A 16344-nucleotide genomic window follows, 5' to 3' on the forward strand; every position below is an offset into this window, starting at 1 on the left:
GGTGCATCGGGGTGTGACGAGAGACTTTACAAGCAAGCAACAGCCATCATCTACAACATTCAAATATATTGGTAAAGATATTTCAGAAGTCATACAAGGAAAAATCCTCTATCAAATTTAAAAGATAATGTGCATACCAGATTTTAGGAATGCAAGGAGAAATGTATGCCTTGACAAATAGTATATGTTCAAATAGAATTACAATACTGATTAAACAGCAGATACCCTGCATTCTAATTAGCTATCAAAAACATAATCAAGAGTTGCTTAATGGTTAAATCATACGATTCAAAAATTCAAAAAACTCTTTTGTAAAAGTGATGAATAAGTCAAATGCAATGATAGTATAATTTGTGATCAAACTTGCATTGAATTTGCATGAAGCAAACATAATCTTTAAAGTGATTAAAATATATAATTTTGAAACATTTCATGATTATAAATGGGGTAATTTATAGGGAATTGTAACTGACTGGCTGAAATGACTAAATGTTGCTATACAAGGAACATTTTCACTGTGATTGTTTTTTTTTTTTTTTAATTTACAACCTGATGTGCATGTTAATATGTACTCTGCAGATAAGGCTCCTATATTACAATATCATAGGGCAATGCAATATACAAAAGACTATTAGACAGGAAAAGTCAGCAAGATTTTGTTTAAATTGAGTAGCTATGTTATTCATAAGCACAATGAAGCCTGTTCCATGATGTCATCTTCCCCTAATGGCATCATCATATTTCCTGTTTGCACATACACTTCTCTTTTAGGACATGAACCATGGCAACTAGAGCAATGCATTTCATGCAAGAACAAACTCCCTGCTTTGTTTTGAACATTTATTTGTAAGGACTTCCCTGTAATTTGTACTGTATTTTACTATTTTGTTTCTTGATAGTCAACTTTACTGCATGTCAAAATCAATGCTACATTTGAGGCAAATGCTTGTAAAATACCAAAACAAAGTCAATAGTGTCCCTTTTTATTGAAATGGTAAAATAACTGGTTTTACTCAAACATTTGTGGAAGCCTAGATTTTCATCCCAAACAATCAATAAAGGGATTCATTTTATGACAGAGAGCAGACACGGATAAAGCAGATTGCAACACATGTTCCTAATGTGACAGCTATCATACCACAGCATTCATAGAAACACATTTCATCTGATGACATTCACATTTCTGAGAAGGAACGTCAAAAAATATATTTTCAGCTGTTACATTTAAAAAAAAGAAAAAAAAAAAAGGTGACAAAGCGTCATAATTCATTAAAAATGCTGCCAGGATAATATCTATGAGTAATTTCCTGTTTCAGAATGAATTATGATACTTTTTTTATTGCATATAAACAATTTCCTAGGGCTCAGAATGAAAGCAAACTGTTTTGCTCTATATTCAAAAAAATAAACTTCCTCTTACAGCACTTGCATATGAATTCTGCGCACATGCACGCATTGGAAAACTAGACCTAAAAAAATAAAAAGAATTTGCATAGCCATACAGATCATTTTAAATTGATTTTCTGAACTGACACATGCAGTATCACTGTAGCCTTTGTGCCTGATTTCGGATCTGATGTCATTTTTAGCTAGGAAAAAGCATTTTGGGAAATAGTTATCCAGGCTATTTCACCCCAGAGAAATCCGTCCCACAGTCTCCGTGCTGCGCTCTAGAACAGAAGGCGCTGGAGGAGGGTACTGGACAGGAGCACAGCGGTCAGTGTGAATGAGGAGGCTGTCGCCAGGATACTTCCTGAGACAAAGGGCTCCGTGTGTTTCATTACCCAGCTGTGCTCCTCCTTCAACCCCTGCCTGTCCAGCTCAGGGCCCACCTCCCTGCGGATCTTCTGGTAGTACGCATCCAACCACTCAATCTGAAACAACACAGTGCTCCTTTAATTAAACATTATGTTTCAAATGTCATTTCAATTGCTTTTTGGACACTGTCTTGCTGTTTTATGATGTTTGCTGTCATTCCGATGTTTCTGGCTGTTTTTGAGTTTGTCTGCAGAATCCTGAGTGCCAGCACAGAACAGCCTCCTCATTCCATTTAAGTCATGTGACCTTTCAACTCTGCCACCTGCTACTTACACATATTTGCAGAGCCCAACGTACTCAACATATACTCAGAGAAAAATGGTAATGGTAGAGGAACTGAAATGACATTTACACACTCTTTAAATCAAGTTGTTTTATTCAGGATAAGATTTGATTCCCTCCTGTGAGAAAATCGTCAGGTTTGCTCGCTCCCCTTACCTGTTCTCTGCTCATGAGGGCAGTGTTGATTAGCTTCCTGTCGTATGGGACCAGCGAGACCGTCTCAAAAGTCAGGTAATGCTTCCCTCCAAACTATGAGAAGAAAGAAAACGTTTTTTAATTCAACAGGCTCACTGATCGCACCTCGGATCGTGTCATATTTTAAAGTGGACCTCTTACCATTGCAACAATGGTGATGGGTTGTTTATAGAATCATGTATTGATTCAAACTGTGCAACCCAAACTATTTGTGCTGGTGTTCTGCTATTCACAATGGTATCTCTTCTCTGAATTTCTTCAATAAGATCAACTTTAGACTTCCCTACCCTGCCAGCAAGGATACTTGATGGAGCCTTTGCATTCTACTTTTAAGCCTTCTTGTGCTAAACACACACACACACACACAAACAGGATTAAACCGACAAGGACATCAAATTGAATTCTTACCTTTGTGTCTGCCTTCACCACAACAGCAATGTCTTCAATTCTTATTCCAAAATCATTCTCCTGATAATATCCAGGCTCTAAAAAACCCAACGCAGGGTTCATCAAGATTGCAGGCACCAGATTAGCAATGAGGAAATAATTTAAAAAAAAGAGTTTTGAAACATGAACAGCTTGATTAGCGTTCTACATAAAATAGCACGACAGCACTCTAACAAGACCTTAGACCTTGATAACTCTGTTAACACCTTGATAACTCTGTATCAGATAGAACTAAAGAACTGAAGAACTAAAAAAACATATTGTGCCTACATGGTGACATGTATGTATGTTAAACAACTCTTTGTGCCAGCGTACTACAGAAGGGGCTTTGACTGCACTGTTCTTGTGGTATAATTAACACACTCTTCAAGAGCCGATGCCCAAAGCTTTCCGGATTCTACTATTTCATTACTCGATTTCTTACCTATAGAGGTGAACATTCCTGCCTGCAATGCGATGTTGTTAGACTGAAATCCCACAGGCCCTGCAGGGGAAATCAAAGTGTGACTTGTTTGCTGTCAGCAGTCCAGTTTCCTTTAGGGACAAGTTAACACAGTGTGTGCAAATGCACCTGAGCCTCCTCATGTACTGCCCATGTCCCAGGGCACACGACACTGCATTGTAGCACATTCTATTATTCCTACCTTTTTAAAATTGCTTTCCAGTATTTATAAACTCGCTAATATTTTAAATGTCCTTTCAGATAGATGTCTACGACCAATACGTTATTAAGGGAGAAATACTGTAAAATATGAGGTTCTGTGCGTGTATGTGATTGTATGCGATTTTCGTAGCTCCACCGCAAAAAATAATGGTTGCTGACATTCGTGGACGCTGAAGTAGTTGCCGATCCCGTGACCGGTTCCGTGGCCATAGTTGAGTCCCACTTCCCAGAGCGCTCTGCGGGCCAGCACCTCTACGTTTCTACCTGTGAATGAAAAGAAACAGAGACTGAACCAGGTATAAGAGGAACTGATCCTGAGCCTACAGATGCATTATCATAATACAGGAGTCTGTCAATCCCCACTCTCCATATTAAAATAGTAACGTATTCTTTTTATCTGAGATGGGTGCCTACCGTACTCTATTATAAGTGTGCATTTCAGGAAATTGTTGAAAACAAATATTTTTTACTGATTTGTTTTCCCAGCCAGACAAGCTTGACTGCTTTCCTTCCTTCTGAGAAACAAACAGTTTGAGAAACAGTGACCCCTAATGGGGACCCTTGTACTGTATTCAATTAAAAAAACACCCTATGCAGGCCAACTATTATATGTATAGAAAAACACAGTTTTCAACCAAGAAACAGATTTCTTTTTTAGATAATGTGCTTGACTGTTAAGAGACTGACTTTTCTTGCCACACATCAGCATTCCGTCTTAAAAAAAAGATCCAAAAAAAAAGAAAAAGAAAAAGAAAACATGTAATATATACCGCTTGTTCCAGGAGGGAAGATGAGCCTTGACAGGTCAATATTTCCCATCAGCACACGGGTGAAAGCCTCCTGTATTGAAGTAAAGGTAGCATAAAACTCCAAAATCACATCCCATACCGTACTGAAGACACACACATATATATCCACTAATAAGTATTTCAAACCCTCAGACATGTTCTGCTGGTAGTTCTTTCATCTTTTCCTATCCTGACACACACAGCAATTGAAAAAGACAGGACCCTAACAAACCACATACCCTTTGAAAGTCTGAAGGCTCCCCCCAGTGCACTGTGCGTGTGATGTCGGTGGTCCCATCCCTGCGCATTAGAAACAGACAGACAGGATCCTCTGGCTTTGAGTAACAGCACATGTGAAAACAATGCTATAGAATGGCATTCACTCCCCCGTGTTGTGAATTTAGCAACGGTTACAAAGGAGTCAATAAGGTTTGTTTTGGCACTTAACAATAGCTCTCTAAAATGGTAGGTTCTCCATGTTTTCTGTATTCTGGAGTATTTTGGTGCTAAAAGAACATGCCGCCCTATTTATAACACCTGCCTAGCGTGGATACAAATCCTTTCAACCAATCAGGAGCGTGCATTGCATTCACAGCTTATTGCACACTTGAATTACATGCATTCATTGCATTTACAACCATTAGCACCATAGAAACAACTGGCTTCTGTTAAGTAAGAATATACCAAACATAAAAACCAGAAACTTGGGTTTTGAATACAACATGAAACCACCACAGCTCATAAAAAGAGAGAGTGCGCATGGACCACCAGCTGGCTCACAGGAGACCCAGTGACTGGAGATGAAGTTCGGCAGGCTGAAGCAGCTCTAAGGATGATAGGAGGATGATCAAGCAGAGATCATCACATTCATTTACATACTTACAAGTACTGGCCTCCAGAGTCAATCATGTACATTTCATCAACGTTCAACTTCCTGTTTGTCTCCTTGTTGGGGCTGTCAAACAGGAAGGAGAGAGTGTGTTTTTTAGTCAAGGCAAGATAATTTTAAGGTCAATCTGAGAACATGACAGATGAAAAAGATTACTCGACACAGCGCTGCTCTTTTTACTAAATTAAAGTACATCAGTGCGTTTTATGTTTGGCTTTGCAAGTTTCAGTAGGAAAGCAAAGTTTTGTTTGATAAAAAAGGACATTTACAAGGCAGTTTAAACGTAAGCATGCACAAGCATCCAATGCACTCTCTATAAATAAATACCTAAATGAATGAATACCTGTAATGAGCCAGAGCTGCGTTCGGCCCACTCGCAGAAATAGACTCAAAGCTCAGTCCTCTGAAGAGCTTCTGTGCACTAAAAAAAAAACAACCACAAGACACGGCAGATGAACCTTTTTACTTGTTTTCAGCTCTTGAACAGTTGCATGTTTCACGTTAGCTATAACATTTGATAAGTAACTTGAACTGCAACTGTTTAAGAGCTGGAGACCGGTAAAAAGGTCTAATTAAGCAAATGATCAGTTCAATTAAGGGTCTAGTTAAGTAACTGAGAGCTCGGTTGGAATGAAAACCAACAGGGGGTCCCCAGGATCGAGTTTGAGAAGCCCTGTTCTAAGCCCTTCTAAAAACATTAGCCCCATGAGTGTTACCGGCACAACGTAAGCACTGTTTGGACACATCAAGTGATGCCCCTTTATATGTCTGTCTGTCTTGTTGAGGTACGGCTTCATGACAGCCTCACTCACCTGCGCTTGTGGTCGACGAAACGTGCTGCAGAGAGCTCATCCTCTGTTCCTTTAGGGACGCTTTTCTCCAGCCAGACTAGAAGCTGGATGACAGCGACAGCATCCCTCACCTGTAATGGTATCAATTATGTACCCGCATCACTGAGCCACTGCTGAGAACGGGTTAAAAGTACTAAACAGCACTCATCGCATCTCACCTCGGAAGAGCCTCGATAAATATGAAGCTTGGCACTTACACAGCGTATCCAGTACAATACAGAGTCTTAAATACTGCAGCAGGTATGTATTAGATCACTTAGGAGATTGTGATTTAGCTCTGGAGTAACAGACTGACGAGGGCGAGGGTGAGTCTGGCAGCAGGGCTGTCCTCTGCACTTACATGAGCCTCCTTTAGGACTTTCTGCTCCGTCTGATCCTTGACAGATTTAGTGACGAGGACTGGAGAATAAGCGCTGGTCAATAACTTCTCCTGCAAGGTGGAAAGAAAAAGACGCTAGCAACAGTCTGAAGAGAGTTTGAACTTTGACAGGCCGCACCTGTCATGAGACTTACCGTATCTGACTCTAGCTCTGACTAAGACTATGGACACTACATACTGCATAAAGAAATGACACAGATGAAGACGCAAGCCGAAACATTGGTCTAATTGAATTACACTTCGAGAATGGATTACATGTCCATTACTTGCACTGAGGGCTTCGGTTGTTCTTTTAACGGTTTTACTTTGCCTGTCCACAATGAAAATGGGGAACATTTTATTTTAAGTTTCTTTTCAGAATCAGCACACAGGTTATAAAGCATGTGGAAGGAAACTGTGTCAGACGCAGTCACTGCCCGTAGGCGACATGCAAGCCTATTGTATTACCTTTGGTATCACTTCATAAAGTCCATAGGTAGTGTACTCTGTGCCGATCCACACCCTCACATTGCCCATAGCATAGTCCCTAATGTAAGTTTTCACTGTGCTGTAGCCCAATATCTGAACACAGTGCGATAGGTAGCAGCTTCCATTTAGATATTCTTTTATCTCCATGGAAACTCTGGAAGGCTCCACAAATAGCCTAGACAAGGGAGACCACAACAATGAATGCACCAATATGGCAAACAGCAAACTGCAGTTAGAAAACATTAAACCAGGATCAGATAAGACTGCAGGTACCAGTAACCAGTGACTGTCAGCTGCAATGCAGGCTGAGAGGTGGTAATCTTGAAATCTAAAGAAAGTTTTTAAAGAAAGTTCTTAGTTTGCAAGTCTAACATTCTGGTAGTCTGTTATATTTTAGAGGTCATTTCACCTCAGCAATCTCTTTGGGGTCAAAGTACTGTATGCCACTGCCAGCAGCCTATAGCATTCAGAGAAGCAGCTGGAATAACAAGAAATAAAGCTTTGAAAGGGATGGACAAGGATTAACATTGTTTTGGTGCCACTGTATTGTTCCTGTTGTAGTTTCATATCTAAATACCCAATCCTGCCTTCATCTTACCAGATCTCATCCAATGTCAACAGTGTGTAGGAAAAGAAAAAGGGATTGTAGGGGATGTCATTCCCTCGCAGATTAAACAGCCCTGAGAAAAGAAAAGAACACAAGTGCAAGAGAAACATATTGACATTTCATCTAACGCTGCAGCTACATTTTATCCAGATGCTTAAAAAGACATCAAAGATAAACAGATTATAAATTCAGTTGAGTGACTCAAATAGAATATGGAAATGAGGAGACAAGTATTCATGTGCAGAATGATCACTTCCCAAACCGCTTGTGTTTTATGACAGATGCACTTCCCACATTTTCATTGAATAAACTGTAATAAGCTTGTCCCTTATGCAGAGTAGATTGAGCCAGCGCCCCACAGTTTCAGTTTCCAGTCGGGTTAGACTGTACTGTTAGTGAAGCGGCTCTTGAGCCCAGAGTGGACGCTCTTACACGCGGTTTCATCGAGCGCAGAGAGCAGGACAGCCGTCGGTTTGGAAGCATCTTCCATCATCTGCTTCCGGATCTCCTGAACCTTATCCTGCCAGGATCTCTCTGGAGACGAAACAAGTACACATAGCAAAACACAGGCAACTAGTTTGGCGGGTCTTAAATTCAAACATTGCTTTTATATGTCTAGTCCCAGCCTCTGTTCACTTTGAGAGACTGGTTCTTTGCATAGTTTAACAACTCGTAATACACAAGGTGCCATTTCTTTAAGATATTTATGTGGTACAGCAGTGGCATTGCTAGCATTGTGGTACTACTGGAAAATAAACCCAGTAGGGGCTCTCTTCACAAAGAATCCCAGTGAATGCCAGCATTGACATTATAAAGTTGCAAATGAATAAACCAGGAATTTCTCGGTGGTTTCCCGAAATGTAGTGTTGAAGTTTGGACCTACACCATAAAAAGCAATCAGTTGTTCATGATTCTAAAACAGCAAAGCAAGCAAATCTATTTCTGTGCTCTTTATTCCAGTAGACACCCCAAGAAGGGCTTATGCAGTGCTGCGTTCATATAGCATTGCATTTAATACAGGATATGCTAATGATGGCTTTCAATGGTGATGAGGTAGGATAATCCTCATCAGTGGATACCCATCATTTTAAAGAGACTGAGTGAGGGGCGAGGATACCTATCACAGAGTCAGGGAGTCTCTCGATGGCCTCTGAAGGAGGATGGGGGCGGTCAGTCCAGACCCTATCCACCAGGTTCTCCGGGACGGATATTAAAGTCCTTTTGGCTTGTTCCAGGGGGTGGTAGTAACTATTCCATGTATCTGAAAAATAATGAAATACACATCCAAATAGTAATGGTTAGAATCAAGTAAACATTCTGCATTTTAATTGACGACTTCAACTTGTTCGATCTCATACACTAAAGAAATCAAAAGCTGGAGTGTATCGTGGCGTATCCAACGGCAACGGCGCGATCTGATTGGTTGTAAAGGTTGTGATGGTGTATAATCTATTCCATTTGAGAAAAAAAACATCATGAAACATTTCTGTTGCATTATGCTTGGATTACATTTAAATTACAGTACTGCTATCCTTATAGTGGCATTTATAAGGCCCACATTACAAAAACTATGATAACTAAGTGCACTTATTTACATTGAATGATTTGTCAAATAGTTTTAAGAAGTTTTCCCAATGTAAATGTCTGAAGTCATATCTACACTCAGCTGTACACTGTTGGTTTCCTGCTCCTTTCTGTACAGCACTTACCTATAGAGAACAGGAAGGGGTCCACTCCTATCTGCTCCCCCTCTGGAATCTCCCTGATCAGCCAGTCCACAATGCTGCTGACATAGGCTGAGAGACACAAACAACAAGATGAGCACAAAGCATTAGAACTACCAGCAGTCCTAGTGGTTAGCTAACCAGTTGCTCCCCCTGTGCTTAACTTCTAGGCAGGAGTGGCGAAACATGAACTGCTAAGATATTTTCCTGATTCAGCTGCTCTGCCTTGTCTACTCACAGTCCCTGATCAGGACCCAGTTACAGTCGACCTGTCTCTCTGCCTGGATCCAGTAGCGGCTGTCTGTCCAGAGAACAGCCTTGGTGTTCGTCACCACCACTGTGCCTGGGGAGCACAAAGGAGTGGCATTCGTTAGTTCTTTAACTTGAAAAAGTGTGGAATTCATCTTGAACTGCTTTCAGGGAATTCACCTGGCGAACATATCTTAATAAAAGCCATCAGATGATTACATGTTGGGCCCTGTTTAGCTGCATCGGCAAAGGCAGCAGCACATCTCATGAATGCTATCAATCTGAGAAGAAACTACTTGATTGTAAATTGAAGAAGGTACCGTAACTTTATTTTATATATAGCTAGATAGTTAAAACTGGTTTATTTATTTAAAAAAGATTTCAGAACAAGGACCTCTTAGCTAACTACAGAGCACCAAATGCATTATTGTCCTTGGTTGTGAAGGGCTATTTCTGGTTCTGAATGTGCAAAAACAGAATTGTCATGTCTAGTATCTAATTTTAAGGTATTATATTAATGTTATTCTTGTGATTTGCCTAGACATTTACCCCAGTCCCTTACCGGCAGTCCCTGTGAATCCTGTAATCCATGTTAGTCTCTTATCTCGAACTGCTATATACTCACTCTGCAATAAATTCATCAAAAAGTAAATGAACAGATTACAAGTGCAAAGCTGCATTGTACCCATGAATGACAAGTACAAGCACATGCAAACCTCACAGTCAATATATAACGCATCTAAAGAAGTACCAAGATATAGTCACTGTGTTCCAGGACTGATCTCACTGAACTGCCAGTATGTTAGCCTATATTTCAGCCAAGATTTGCATGCTTTCGTATAGTGATTTCTTACACACAACACTGCACAGGCTTGCATGGAAGAGGAACTGGAATGCATGACCCTACCAGATGTGCATCTGTTGCTGGAATGATGTAGGCGCTGACATTGTGAGTGGGCATCAGCAGCCGCAGGTCTGCCAGTCTCTTGGTGGTGTTAACTGTGGTTGGAGGAAGGTACTGTAACACAAAGAGGAATAAACCACATGTTTTAACATGCTGGAAATCCTTCACATCCTTCAGGAAAAATAAAAACAATACCCTTGAATTTCTTAAGTACCAATTTGTTCGATTCAAAAAGCATTCGGCAAAGATCATTTTCGTGTCTGGATTTAAATTGAATGTCAAAAGGCTTCTTTTCATGTATCCCTTACATGTTTCTCATAGTAAAAGCATGGCAAAGTGTAATAAAGCACAGTGAAAGAATGGTAAAGAATAGGTACTGTCAGCATTCTACAGCGATGTATGGTAAAGCATGTTAAAAAAAAAAATCATGGTAATGGCATAGTGTAACTATGGGAAACTGTTAAATTACCATGCAAAATTACTGTGGTAAACTCGCATAAGGAATACATATAGTATTAGTAAATACATAAATGTCTGTAAAGCACACTTGCTAAACATCTGCTACACACTAAAAGTCAAGAAATACAGATTAACTTCTGGCTTGTAATCGACTTGTTCTGTGAATGTAATACAAGGTACCACATTTAATGAAATCTCACCCCCTCAGCCAGATGGTTGCTAACCAATGACCCGCTCAATAAGAACGTCCGCTTTTAAAGATAGAAATTGCTCGGAACCATGGTCAGTATTACCTCAGGGGATGATATTTCCTGGAATTGAAATCATAACGATCCAGTAATGTAATAGAGCTGGGATTCAACTGCATTGCATTGCATTGCATTGCATTGCATTCCTGACCTTTTTCATGATCAGAAAACCGACTGTGTAGCCAGCACCCACGGGGTGGCTAGAGGCAGTGCTGCAGTGGAACGTTCCCACCAGAGCACTGGGTCCAGTAAAGAACAGTGTGATTAGAAGAGTGAACCACAGGTCATAAAGAGACCTCTACCTGGCGCCTCTCAGGTTTATTGTGTTAACTGCATCATTTATCCATTTGTCTGAGAGAAAGTCAGATGCTGGATATAGTAAAAGACACAGTGCAAGAACATTCAGTAATTCCATGGTAGCAATATGCTTTAGGAGAGTGAGATGTTAAGACAGCCGGAAGGGCATGTTGAGAGGAACACATCACTGACTCACTCAGCCACTCTATTGAAACAGGTTTAAAATCTCTCGCAAAGGTTACCATATATACTGTACAAAGACAGAAGGAAACAACCAAAGCAAATTCACTGTGATTCATTAACCTGTGCAACTTGCAGATGCAATGTGCTAATAAATTACAACCAGCTTTGACCCTAACGAAAAGATCAAAAGATCAAAGTCTGATGCATCTAAAACAAACGCAGCAAGGAGTGTCGATAGACCTGTTCTTTGTGTCCATAGTTCAAATGCACAAAGTCATATTGTAAACTTAAATATAGGTAATAAATTGTCTTTCTGTGCCAATAAATCACCTTTATCTGGTTAAACTGAAGTTGCTCAGTTAGAATGGCGGAATGTGAGTTTTGCCAGTAGTTTGCTATTGAAGATTTGTGTTTTAAGTAAGGTTAGTTGGAAAGGTGGTCTTGGAATTAGCTTGGCTCAGACTAGCACATGGATGTTTCAGTGGTGAACATACAGGACTGAGAGAGCACCCGGTATTGGAGCCCTGACTATATCCATCACTATACAGAAGAAACGTTACTTGGTTTTAACAGCACTGGCCTGCAGAGTGGAGGAGTGTAGAACAGATTGTAGTCTTAATTTCAGCTTTTTAAAAACTGGTAAGTTGAGTTTTAGAGGTTTGGCTCCTGCACAGAATTGCTCAAACTATTCTAGGCAGTACCATGACAACCGAAGCTGGTTTGTAATTCCTGTAAACAGATGAGAGTTTTGACTCATGGATAAAAGTTTACAATAGTGATGTACAGTGTTTCTGGACAGCTGGAAACCCATGAAATTCAAGGAAACTTTTCATGAAACTACTTTCTCAAGACATTCTTAGAACAGTTTCCCATAGTAATAAAAAGCATAGTATGTGTTATAAAGCACAGTGAAAACATGGTAAAGCATAGGTAAGCGTTGTATAGACTAGCCATGGTATTTATTAAGGATATTTCCAACAAGCATTCTCATATGAAGAGTTCAGGCAACACAGTTATAATTTTTGTAATTTTATTTGACAAGTTTCCTGAAGATGTCAACCAGCTGTTTCAACAGTTGCCAGAGAAAGCCACTTATTTCATAGCCTTTCTGTTTTACTGTGCTATACCCACTTCAACATGTTTTACCATGTATACTGCAGTAAACCCTGGGAACAGTGTAACATCTAAATGAAATAGTGAAAATAGTGAAATATTAAAACCTTTCGAAAAAATGCATTCAAACTGAATACAGTGAATGCTACCGTACCTTTGAACACAAATGGGTGGGAATTCTTTCTTTAAATCCCTCAACTGAGCCATGATCTGATGATATCTGAAATGATGGGAATATTTGAGCTTTAACTGAGTATAAGAACTAGCTGGATTTATAACATTAATATAAGTGACCCATTGAAAGACAGAAATGAAAAAAAAGAACAATGCACTATATACTAAGAGCATTTGTATACAGAAGCAAAAGCGAAAATACAAAAACCTGCTTACTGGTGGGACAACACTGCAGTTTCTCACACTGCTGTCATGAAAGTCAGAAAGAGTCGAGTGTTTCACACTGTAGGACACAGTAAGCTGCAGAAAACCTGAAAACACAACATGAACAAACAAAGAGAATAGGTAAATCTACCTGAAGGCTGATTTTGCTATTCAAATTAAAAAAAAAACATTTTGACACATATTCTTTACATACTGCACTCCTACCCTGTGTAAAATTTGGTGCTCTCAAAAAACACATTCTGTACCTGCCAACGTGAACATCCACAACGGGACAGCCCATCGACACCAGCCCCTCTCCCCCATTCTAACTATCCCAGCGGACAGATGGGCAATCCAAGCAATGTAAATGCAACCTCTCCTCCACACTGAGGCTACACACTGCGACCAAGTCCTCCTGTACTGTGCACAGAAAAGGGGTGGCACTAAACACTGCTGTAACAACCCCTCCTCTCAATACAGTGGGATAGCTCTTGTTCCTCTCTCTCCAAAAGGCTCAAGCGGCCAGCTTGCAAAGTCTGGATCTGGATTGTGTCTTCCACATGTGTGTTCCCTGAAGAGCAGTAACGTACTTAGTCAGAACAGCCAGCGGCACTAGACTCTGAACATGGAATTTATTGTCTTTGCTACATTGCAGTCCTAAGGTCAAACCAGCAGGTGTGTTTTTTTCTTCAAGTAAATATTAGCACTCTGTATCACACAGACTTCTTTATTAGATTAGAAGAAGACACCTGGATGGAGGGATGATCGGAACCATCTGTATTATTAGTATAAAGTCTAACTTTTTAAAGCAACAGGCTCTCATTTTCCACTACTTCGTTTGGCAACAAAAATGACCCCCCCCCCTAGAAATAACTCCAACCCAGCCAGCTCTTTCAAATCTTCTACATAAACATTCAAAAGCAAAACTGTGTCACTGCCAAAGTCTTCCAATTAATCAGCATTAACCTAGCAACACTACCGTCACCCGCGTTTCAACTGTTATTCCACCAGGTTTGAATTATCATCATATGTCCATGTTAAAATAAGGTAAACATATATTTAAGCAAGCAGCAGTAAATTGTGTTAAAAATGAAATTCCAGAAGAATTTGGCAGTCCTGTAAGATTGCTATCCTACTTTCATGAGTTTAATAAAGGGGATGGCTGATACTGTCAGATTGTTAAATGTATTCAAACGTGGTATTGTGCATTTTAATAAAAACAGCCTTGTAAACCAGCAGTCAGCAATACTTGTTTTTCTCTTATTGAATGGCATGTAAAGTATAGTATTGTCTATCTAGGCTACATTGCCTATGAAATGTTAACACTACAAAATACACATCAAACATTAACATAGGCAATGTTTGATTAATTGCAAGGGGATTAACAAAAACGGGCTTACGCAATATTCAATACCAAACAGAAATAAAAAAAAAAAAATTGAAATACAGTGAAAAATACTAAGCATTTATTTATAACATTAAAATTTACTGTACCAGTTTTCTGTCACTAGTATTTTTTGTTTGTTTCTCCCATTCTAAAAGTGAGCTATATTTTTTAAAACTAGGCATTACTGAACAGAAATCCTAAGCCAAACTCAACCAAAACCATATGATATCTGTGCAGCAGGTGGTTCAGCCTTTTACTTGCATTTTCCAAACTACAAACAGTAGTTCATATGAACAGTAGGGGGCACTGTTACACAGCTGCTGCTATCACATGGCCAGTGGTATTAAAAACTACTTTTTGGACCACATGTAGTGTACTATGGCAGAAACTTATAGTGGCAAAGTCTTGAGCAGCTGATTGATCTGAACAGTGTAGCGCTTGCAAAGGCACAGAATAATGATACGTGGTTGAAATAGGAGCAAGATTAGAGACGGTTCTGTTTAATTTATTCATTAATCCTGACCATACCCCATGTTCATTTATATTCCTCCTATTGAAAGCCTACTTAATGAATCACACTGATGTAAGAACAAGCCAAAAGGCTGTATAAGACTTCCTGGGATACCAGCTTCTCTTGCAATCGGGTTGGTTGTAAGGGGATGCAGAAAAAGGAATTTTACTTTTTCTTCAAGATAAGCAATTACAACATGCAATTGCAATTATTACCACCAGGGGGTGCCAAGCACAAAGTAAATTCTTCTGGGTATAAATGCTACAGAAACATCCATACAATTCTATGCCACAATATACCTAATCCTAAACTTCAAGTCAGTGTCTGACTGCAAAATTGCTATTCAGTCTCCCAGCAGGGTGAATACAGATATATTATTTCTAGAAGAGATGCAATTTAAGTGTGGAAGCAATACTGAACTAATCATCAACCTGCATGATAAAATCTGTAACAAATCATCCCACTTGATTCATCTGTGCTTTGCATGTGCCTGTCTGAGTCTCATTAATCTTTCTGAATGCATTTAATCCTAGTCTTCAAAATAACCTGACCCCAGAGCCAGACAGGCTCACTGATATGCACTGTATTGCAGATTGATAAAACCTGTACATCCTAACTGTGCTACACGACAGTCAGTGCCCTTGTTCCACAAAAGAGATTCGAGTCAATTTGGAATGCAATACTTGAAAGTTTGCCGACAACACCCACATTTTCACATAAGGCATTTAACAACGAAAAAATGAATTATTCAGGCAAATATAAAATTATTGCAGTATATGTTTTGCAGTATACAATCCTGCACAATTAAAACCACTTCAAGTAAATAAAATAAGCTACTGTAATTCATTTAGGTGAACAGTAGGGGGCAGTGTTAGACAGCAGTTTCATTTGGCAAAGAGGGCCAGCTGTACATGGCACAGGCTGACTGTGGTAATCAATAAACTTAATATTACAATGAATTAGTATTACCGTAGCACTACTAATCACAATTAAGTAAAATACTGCCTGTACTACAACTGAATATAATTCACTGGTGGCTGAAGAATATCATAAAAACACACATAGAATGGGTTTACATAAATAACCCAACCACATTTAAGATATGTTCATTATTGTATTAAATGTCTGCCCTGGTAAAAATCTTTCATCCCCTCTGAGCTTGGAATTTGTACAGCTATAAAACTGTTTATGAAAATATGCACTCAAGCATGTGGATACCAGTCAGAATGGGAGAAATTTAAATCAAGACTCCTTAATACATTGAAATCAGGAGACGACTGGTGAATATAATGCTGTTCCAGCAGGACCCCAAACACCATGTGTTTCTGATGGTCTAGTTATCTATTCTCAAATCATTTTAAAAGCTAACGAGGCATGGAGCTGACTCTGTCTCTACACTTGCACATTTTCATTTAGAATGTATATTCATTATAAGACTCACGGCTCAGTTTAGATTGTATTGCTGCCGAACTACAGTTTCAGCAATTCAATAAGGCTTTGACA

General features: G+C 39.5%; 1 protein-coding gene across 2 annotated transcripts; it reads right to left on the bottom strand.

Moving 5' to 3' along the window:
- Positions 1-967: 967 nt before the first annotated feature.
- On the bottom strand, positions 968-13355 carry xpnpep2 (X-prolyl aminopeptidase (aminopeptidase P) 2, membrane-bound). Of its 2 annotated transcripts, XM_041255908.1 has the most exons (22): positions 13210-13355; positions 12956-13050; positions 12720-12785; positions 10269-10379; positions 9924-9987; positions 9351-9455; positions 9098-9184; positions 8506-8649; positions 7821-7922; positions 7380-7461; positions 6761-6956; positions 6275-6364; positions 5896-6005; positions 5427-5504; positions 5078-5149; positions 4434-4494; positions 4177-4246; positions 3566-3670; positions 3167-3226; positions 2704-2780; positions 2257-2349; positions 968-1874 (listed from the first exon to the last, which is right to left on the bottom strand). In XM_041255908.1, exons 1-22 carry the CDS (start codon positions 13265-13267, stop codon positions 1671-1673), a joined length of 2130 nt encoding a protein of 709 aa, XP_041111842.1. In that variant the 5' UTR covers positions 13268-13355; the 3' UTR covers positions 968-1670. The 2 variants fall into 2 exon arrangements, with proteins under 2 accessions (XP_041111842.1, XP_041111843.1); XM_041255909.1 differs by lacking the exon at positions 12720-12785.
- Between the last annotated feature and the right edge of the window lie 2989 nt (positions 13356-16344).

The sequence above is a fragment of the Polyodon spathula genome, chromosome 7 (assembly GCF_017654505.1).
Source record: "Polyodon spathula isolate WHYD16114869_AA chromosome 7, ASM1765450v1, whole genome shotgun sequence".
NCBI classification, from domain to species: domain Eukaryota; kingdom Metazoa; phylum Chordata; class Actinopteri; order Acipenseriformes; family Polyodontidae; genus Polyodon; species Polyodon spathula.